Here is a 9,233-nt window from a genome sequence, read left to right on the forward strand (position 1 = left end):
TGTCACTTGGGGGAATCACTGTTAGTACCTTCTTTAATATCCCTACATAATCCCCCTTTTGACACTACGATATTTATATAATCGTTAGTGTCACTTTTTTAACCTCTTTAAGAGAAGGTACTGTGAGGCAACCTGTGTTTGTGATTTGTAACATGTTCCCATTGGCATGTATAATATGAATAGTCTGATTTTTTACTTGTTCATTTGTTTGTTTTAAAAATTTGGTCACTTCTTTGCTTTTAATGAGGCTATCAGTAAGATCTTGCCATTTAATTCCAAGGTCAATTGAGAAGTTGGCCAGCTTAGCTGTTAGTGTTAGCTGGGACCTTTTTGGCCGCGGTAAATAATAAGTGTGATTTCTAGTAAAAACAGTACTAACATTGCATTTACATTTATCTACTGGGGGGTTGCTAACACTTTCATTTTTTCAAAATACTTCCTTCCACGAGTGGATACATACACATTGTTCATTGTTTCCACATACATGATTTCAATGAAACATCTTTACTACGAGGCTCTGGGGCAACAGGTAAGGTGAGGCATATCCACTTTTGACGAGTCCATTTGGTACAACCTCTAGTGTCCAATAGTTTTCCTCCCTCCCCAGCCCACTGGCTCGAGGTCCGAGGCAGCCAGAATGATCCCATGTGTAATATGGGGAGTGGGCTAACCTTTCATACCTTTGCCTCCAGAGACTGTTGATGTGTTATTTTTACAATTATTTCCCCAATTAACAAGTCTGATTTCACAGTGCTGGAAACATACTGCATTCAGTTATATTGGTAAGTATCAAACAGAGATCATTTCCTTTGTTTTAACAAATGCATTAAAACCTTAATATTACCCAAAATTACCCAAAACATTTCGTGTTCCAAAGTAGATAGGGCAAGTATCTGCATTTCAGTGCATCCCATAGCTATAGCTGTTTGCATACAGATCACTGCTGCTTCTACAACACTCCGCCCCTTGATCTATGATAATTACAGTACAGTAGTTGTTGTCCTTGTAGGGCACAGGTGATCTGTTGTAAACAAACCAAACAATTATAACCAGGTGAGTATGACTAAAATTATTACAATTGACCTAACACCAGATATAATATAAACAGAAATGCAAACAATTACAATCATAATAATTGGGAATACAATAAAACCATTACCATTACAATAATTGGGTACATTGACTAACAAAATGAGGCCCAAGTTTGATACTGCAATAGCCATTAAACAATAAATGCGAACCCTAACCCTTAAAAACACACAAGAAATAAGATTTGTAGGAGTACCAGTATCAATAACAAAACTTAATAACAAAATGCTTATTAGAGAACCTAACAAAAAATAAACTTGATGCACTGGGGACCAAAGTCTTTTGGACACAAGTGGTGATTGATAAGTTGGATGGACATGGGGGAAGTAGAGAGAGGAAAAGACATTTGCCCTGTCTACTGTAGTATCCCCTCTTTCTCTGGACCCAATGCTAGCACAGGACACCACTAGAGACAGACACAGAACAAGCAACACAGAACACTGAACACAGACTTTGTCATGACACTATAACCATGGTATTTTATAACTCTTCAGCTGGTACCAGCTTTCCTGATGTTCTAGTTCAGATCCTGAAAGATAGAAGCTTGGAAACAAATTAGCACAGTGCGCTCACCATGGCAGAACCTGATTAGTCTCTGCCACAATGTGTTCAGTACTTGGGGCTGCACAAATGCTAATTAAGTTGTGCATTTCTTTGTGAGTTTACATTTTTTTTCCATTTTAAAATTCCTAGCCACTTTGCCATGGCCTGGAGGTCTGAGGCAGAAGCAGGCATTGTTGTTACTGTTGCAATGGCATTTTGGCCCTGGGAGGAGGAATTTACCCAAATATCTTCCTTCCCAATCTCCAGAGGGGTCCCAAAAATCTGCCCCTTCTGGGGTTTTAAATGTTCCTTCTTCTGATGTTACTGTTGCTGTAAGATTTGAGAGTGCTGTTTTAACTCTCTGTACCCAACCTTAAGGACATTTAACTGGATTTGGGTACTAATGGACATACATTTTATTTCTCTGCTTTTGCAGCAGAGGCTTGTAAATCTTGGTGCAGTTTTTCATTTGTACATTTAGCCAATTGAAGGAATACCTTGTTACAGGTTTTCCATAGAAGCCAAACTGCAGCTGCCTCCTTTTGTTTTTACAGAGTTTTTATGTACCCTTGTCAAAGTGACAGTCAGATTACACAGAGCCATCTTAAGGCTCAGTGTTTCTAGCAGTGCTTCTTTTTCTTTTGTGCACCTCACCCCTGCTGTTGCTTCAGAGGGGCACTGTTAATTTCTTATTCTTTTACTACAGTTCTCATCTGCTATTTTGTTACACACACACAAAAAAACAACCAACCAAACAAAAAGAATCCAGAATTTCTCCCTATTCTCCTGATTTTGACTGCCCTGCTTCAGTCACAACTTTGGTTCTTTAAATTTTGTAAAGCACCGAGTTACCCCTTAAGGGTTAAATGTCAAATCCCAAAAGTCAGCCAACACTGATTACCTGTGTCTGGCAAAAAGGTTTGTCAGTTTTGCAACTTTGAATCAAATAGTTAAATGGATTTTTAGTGGCATTATTAAAAACAAAACAAAACTAATTTATCTTAAACCTACAACACAGGAGTTTTACAAACCAGATGTGTTGGTATAGGTTCTTAGAACCTTACATATTTTCACAGACAAATAGATACATACACATTTTCTTTTCCTTAACATCTCTTCTACATTGCTGTTTTTACATAGCTGTACATAGATTATATTCCCTTCATACATTTGGGTCAGTTAAGTTTCAATAGAATCCCCTCATGTTTTTAACAAATTTGACTAAATTGTTCATAGTCAAATGATTTCAAATACCTGGATTATTTACAGACATTCCTTTGGAAAAGGGCCCATTTTTCCTTCAGAATGGCTGCAAAGAACCCAAGAATTCCTTTTCTCTTTAACATGATACTTTTTAACATTTTTACAAAGTTTAACTGCTTAATTTTCTCCAGCCCCTGTAGAGTTAACTTTTCAGGGTTTTTCCTTAAATTACTGTTTATCTCCCAAAATGACACCTTTATTAATTAGATTTTACCATTTTAAGTATTGTTTCAGGGATTTATGCCTGCACTTACTTACTTTTTTCTGCCACTATGCCCTTAGGGCTTCCAACCTGTTTTCCAGTTTCTCTATCTGTTGCTTGCCTGCTTGTCTGGGCCTGATCCTGCTTTTTCCAATGAACCTTTCCTTTCCATGGGCACAAGCTTTGTTCCACTACCAATTTAGCAAGGAGGGTGGGCTTCTTAACCAGCCCTCACCCTTCCTGGTCCCTTTCCTTAAACATTTCGTTCAAAATTGTGAAATGACCACAATATCACTCAAAAAAAACAAAAAAACAAAAAAAAAACAAAAAAATGAACAAAAACCACACTACACTGCCCAAACTCCTATATTTTTCAGAGTTTGGTTTAACAGAACAAGATTTGTATCTTACAATTTTAACCCACTCTGGGCCAGAGGGAGAGACGCTAAGCTTCCCTCTGTATTGCCCGGGCTTCTACCACCGAGGGTTCATACACCAATATAAAAATCCTTCCCAGGATCAGAGCGAGAACACTAAGTTTTCCTCTTTACAGGCTGTTAGGCGGAGGTAGCTGTCATTACAAGCCTCCCACAGCAGCCAGATCCCTGCAGCGTCTCTTTTTGCTGCATTTGGGGGTTTACATATGAGGATATATTGGGCCAATCTATCCTCTAGATCCAAAATAGAGCAAGCATCTGCAAGGGCTTGTTCAGTCCAAGGACTGTGCCCATCTCTCTGAAGGATTTGTGTAAAGGGTGTTATTTCTTTTACAAAAGGTGAGGTTGGAGCTCCTTCAAACTCCATTCCTCCCTCTGAGACTGTTCTCCCTTGTCTTTTCTTAAACATTTTTAACATGTGTATAGTTTCCTTTGTCACCCCTGAACCCTTGCAGTGAGTGACACAGCCTAAATTATCTTATCCTGCTACCCCTGATCTCGTGCAGCGAGCAGCTTTACCTTGCCCTATAGGCTCTTGTTACCCCTGATTTCTCTGTGAACACTTTGGATAAGATTAATTGTAGCTTAAAGTTTCTATGAGCTCTTTTATGAAGCCTCTACCCTCCGGAGGTCAGTAAGCTTTGGTTAACCAAAAATAGAACCGCTCTCTATAGAGCCTGCTGTGTGCACACCAATGTTTACAATAACTGAGGCGTTTTACCAATATTCCCCCTTTCGCAATTCTCCACCAAAATGTTATACCAATAGAATAAAAACCAGCAGGATCTTATTAAGAGGGATAAGACAAAGATGCCACATTTATTGTAAATATAATGATAAAGCAAAAGAGAAAAGTAAACAACGTTGTTTGACTACTTATTCCTATCACTACTTATTCCTTATACACACACACACATATATATAGATAGATATATAGATAGATAGGTAGATTTATTCACACAATCATTCATTCAAGTTCTGTATAGGTGTTATAGTTACCAGCCTAGAAGTTGCTCATGCCAAGTTACTGGCCAGGTAGCTTGGTCATGAGGATGGAGCCGAGTCTGTGTCAGATGCACCTGATGCTCCTGGCAGCAGAACCAGAGAGACTCAAAGTTCTCAGTCTTGAGAGTCCATTCTTATAGGATTTAATTCCTATGTTAGTCTATGGGAGCTGTTTCATCCTGCTGTTGCTGACTTAATCAGCAGATGGCACACATTCCTGTTCAAAGTGGCACATTCCTGGTGGCTCCACACTGTCCAAAGTTTGTGTTTCTCATCCTTCCAGGTGATGAGGTGGATCCCAGTTTACCCTCCGGGGCTTTTCTGGTCATCCACTTGACACATTCTTCGGCCGATGGATACTTCCTTTCTAGGCTGGCACCTCCCTAACCATCCATGTATATCAAGCATTCATCAGCATACATTCCATACCTTAACCATATTTTAATTTACTGTCTCCACCACTTTCAGAGTGTGTGCTAATTCATTTGAGACTCCCGGCCCTTTAATCACAGAGGGTGGGGGGTCTGTCCTAGGAGCTGTTGAATGAAGTGAAAGTCACTTAACAGCTTACAGTGTTTGTTTACATTGTATCAATTACTTCGAGAACAAAGTCAGTTAACTTGTTTGTAAGTTTTACATAGTAGTAAAGTATCTTTCACAGGATAGATATAATCAATGGTTTTTACAGACAGTAGCTTACAAGTTTTAACAGAAGACCCAAGAGATTTTTGTACTTGGTGAAACTGTTGGATTTTAAAGTGTGGGGGACAAATTATGAGGGGGTCACTGTCACTTGGGGGAATCACTGTTAGTACCTTCTTTAATATCCCTACACCTGCACTCTGACTAACTGGAAGATCAGGCATCTCCTCACCACTCACTTCCTCATTGGGGCTGGAAGGCTCACCGTGAACATTTCATAGAATCAGAGAATATCAGGGTTGGAAGGGACCTCAGGAGGTCATCTAGTCCAACCCCCTGCTCAAAGCAGGACCAATTCCCAACTAAATCATCCCAGCCAGGGCTTTGTCAAGCCTGACCTTAAAAACCTCTAAGGAAGGAGATTCCACCACCTCCCTAGGTAACCCATTCCAGTGCTTCACCACCCTCCTAGTGATAAAGTTTTTCCTAATATCCAACTTAAACCTCCCCCACTGCAACTTGAGACCATTACTCCTTGTTCTGTAATCTGGTACCACTGAGAACAGTCTAGATCCATCCTCTGTGGAACCCCCTTTCAGATAGTTGAAAGCAGCTATCAAATCCCACCTCATTCTTCTCTTCTGCAGACTAAACAATCCCAGTTCCCTCAGCCTCTCCTCATAAGTCATGTGCTCCAGACCCCTAATCATTTTTGTTGCCCTCCGCTGGACTCCTTCCAATTTTTCCACATCCTTCTTGTAGTGTGGGGCCCAAAACTGGACACAGTACTCCAGATGAGGCCTCACCAATGTCGAATAGAGGGGAACGATCACGTCCCTCGATCTGCTGGCAATGCCCCTACTTATACAGCCCAAAATGCTGTTAGCCTTCTTGGCCACAAGGGCACACTGTTGACTCATATCCAGCTTCTCATCCACTGTAACTCCTAGGTCCTTTTCTGCAGCACTGCTGCCTAGCCACTCGGTCCCTAGTCTGTAACAGTGAATGGGATTCTTCCATCCTAAGTGCAGAACTCTGCACTTGTCCTTGTTGAACCTCATCAGGTTTCTTTTGGCCCAATCCTCTAATTTGTCTAGGTCCCTCTGTATCCTATCCCTACCCTCCAGCGTATCTACTACTCCTCCCAGTTTAGTGTCATCGGCAAACTTGCTGAGAGTGCAGTCCACGCCATCCTCCAGATCAATAATTATTTGTGTCTATGTATCTCAGGGGAGCACCTTCCTGCTTAGATAGAAAAGCTTCCTTTGCTTTCTTTCTTTTTCTGAAAGCTGCACCAGAGGGGCGTTTTCTTTTTTCACTCAGAACTGTTGTTCTGTGCCAGCTATAGTGGCTTTCAACACTCAATTGAAGGGGACAAATAAGCAGGCTGGTAGCAGGGCCTGAGTGAGGGAAGATCAGCGTCTTAAGGGCCTAACTGGCTCCTACTACTTTAGTTGACTGCCTGTTCTCCTCAAGTGGCTTCAGGTAAGCAGCAGGAAACAGGAAGCTCCCTGAGAAGCTGGTGATAATCAGTCCAGGCTCCTGAGGCTGCTAGAGAGGTTCATAAGATGCTCCCCCTCCTCCTCTCTCTCCCTGGAGCTGCTTTCTGTTATTCCCTCTCAGCTTTTCTCCTGTCTGCCTGTTATGTCTCTTGTGCCCTCCTTCCTCCAGCACAGCACTCCATCATCTCTGTGCATCTAGAGCAGAGAGAATACATATGCACCAGCAGCAGACACAATTTTCTACACTCTGGGTCCTAGTGGCGTCCTCCCGCCCCCCAGTCTGGCACCTGAGGCGGCCGCCTCAGTTCGCCTCATGGTAAGGCCAGCCCTGATGGGGGAGGCAACCTAGTGACAGATGATGTGGAAAAAGCTGAAGTACTCAATGCTTTTTTTGCCTTGGTCTTCACAGACAAGGTCAGCTCCCAGACTGCTGCACTGGGCTACACAGTATGGGGAGGAAGTGATCAGCTCTCAGTGATGAAAGAACAGGTTAAGGACTATTTAGAAAAGCTGGACATGCAACAAGTCCATGGGGCCGGATGCGCTGCATCCAAGGGTGCTGAGGGAGTTGGCTGATGTGATTGCAGAGCCATTGGCCATTATCTTTGAAAACTTGTGGCGATCAGGGGAGGTCCCGGACAACAGGAAAAAGGCAAATGTAATGCCCATCTTTAAAAAAGAGAAGAAGGAGAATCTGGGGAACTACAGACTGGTCAGCCTCACCTCAGTCCCTGGAAAAATCATGGAGCAGGTCCTCAAGGAATCTATTTTGAAGCACTCGGAGGAGAGGAAGCTGATCAACATGGATTCACCAAGGGCAAGTCATGCCTGACCAACCGGATTGCCTTCTGTGGATATGGAGAAAGTGGTGGACGTGATATATCTTGACTTTAGAAAAGCTTTTGATACGGTCTCCCACAGTATTCTAGCCAGCAAGTTAAAAAAGTATGGATTGGATGAATGAACTATAAGGTGGATAGAAAGCTGGCTAGATCGTCGGGTTCAACGGGTAGCGATCAATAGCTCCATGGCTAGATGGCAGCCGGTATCAAGCAGAGTGTCCCAGGGGTCGGTCCCGGGGCCAGTTTTGTTCAACATGTTTATTAGTGATCTGGATGATGGGATGAATTGCACCCTCAGCAAGTTTGCAGATGACACTAAGCTGGGGGAAGAGGTAGATATGCTGGAGGGCAGGGATAGTGTCCAGAGTGACCTAGGCAAATTGAAGGATTGGGCTAAAAGAAATCTGAGGAGGTTCAAAAAGGGCAAGTGAAGAATCCTATGCCCTGCTACAGGCTGGGGACCGACTGGCTAATCGGCAGTTCTGCAGAAAAGGACCTGGGGATTACAGTGGATGAGAAGCTGAATATGAGTCAGCAGTGTGCCCTTGTTGCCAAGATGGTCAATGGCATATTGGGCTGCATTAGTAGGAGTATTGCCAGCAGATCAAGGGAAGTGATTATTTCTCTCTACTCGTCACTGAATTAGAGCCAGGACTCTTGGGTCCCCCTCCCCCAAGCTCTTGGAGAGTATGGGGGATAGTGGTTAGAGCAGTGGGGCTGGGAGCCAGGACTCTTGAGTTCTCTCCCCAGGTGTGGGAGGGAGTTTAGGGGCCAGTGGTTAGAGCCAGGGGTGGGGGGCTGGGAACCCAGACTCCTGCATTCTATCCCCAGCTCTGGGAGGGGAGTGAGGGCTAGTAGTTAGAGCAGGGGGGCTGGTGGCCAGGACTCTTGGGTTCTCTCCCCAACCCTCGGAGGGTAGCGGGGACTAGTGGTTAGAGCAGGGGTTGGGCTGGCAGTCAGGACTCCTGGGCTCTATCTCCAGCTCTGGGAGGGGGTTAGTGGTTAGAGAAGGGGGAGCTGTGAGTCAGGACCCCTGGGTTCTTTCCCCGGCTGTATGGGGACAGTGGGGTTTAGTCATTAAACCAGGCGGAGGCTGGGGGCCAGGACTCCTAGGTTCTCAACCCAGCTCACTGAGGGGAGTGGGGTTTGGTGGTTAGAGCAAGGGACTGGGAGTCCTGAAGGGAGGCCTGGTGGGGGGCTGAGGGTGGCAAGACCAGTTGTCCTGGAGGGGCCATGTGTGGGCTCAGCACCCACAGGCGATGCAGGGAAGGAGAAGGGGGTCCCGGAGCCAGGGGGTAGCCCTGTGCTGGCATTGGCTCCCTGATCCTCCCCACAGTGCATGGGGCAGCACAGACCTGAGACTGGGTTGCGGTAGAACCAGAAAACCTTGGGGATGTCAGCTAACTTCTCCCAGGAGTACGGCTGGTCCAGGAACCCCTTAATCTTGCACTCCAGCAGCCTGCGGGGACAGGTAGCCGGGCTCAGAGACTGGGACCCTCACGCTGTGTGCGTCCTCTGCCTCAATCCAGACACACTCCTCTGTCCCCCTTCACACCCCTGTCTCTATCCATCCCCATACACACCCTCTGCCTGTTCCCCTCACACCCCTCTGATCCCATACACACCCCTCCATCTGTCCCCCATTCAAACCCCTCTGACCTCATACACCCCCTCTGCCTGTGCCCCCTCACACCCCTCTGTCTGTCCC

The 9,233-nt window shown here is 44.6% G+C and overlaps 1 protein-coding gene across 1 annotated transcript in view; it reads right to left on the reverse strand.

The window, feature by feature from the left end:
* Nucleotides 1-9,233, reverse strand: part of LOC112120888 (hydroperoxide isomerase ALOXE3-like) — a 263,609-nt gene that overhangs the window by 253,751 nt on the left and 625 nt on the right. Inside the window, 1 exon segment of the mRNA XM_026660350.1 lies at nt 8,881-8,984. Coding sequence (XP_026516135.1) covers nt 8,881-8,984 — 104 coding nt within the window.

The sequence above is a fragment of the Terrapene carolina genome, unplaced genomic scaffold (assembly GCF_002925995.2).
Source record: "Terrapene carolina triunguis isolate 2854851 unplaced genomic scaffold, T_m_triunguis-2.0 Scaffold751, whole genome shotgun sequence".
Classification (NCBI taxonomy): Eukaryota; Metazoa; Chordata; order Testudines; family Emydidae; genus Terrapene; species Terrapene triunguis.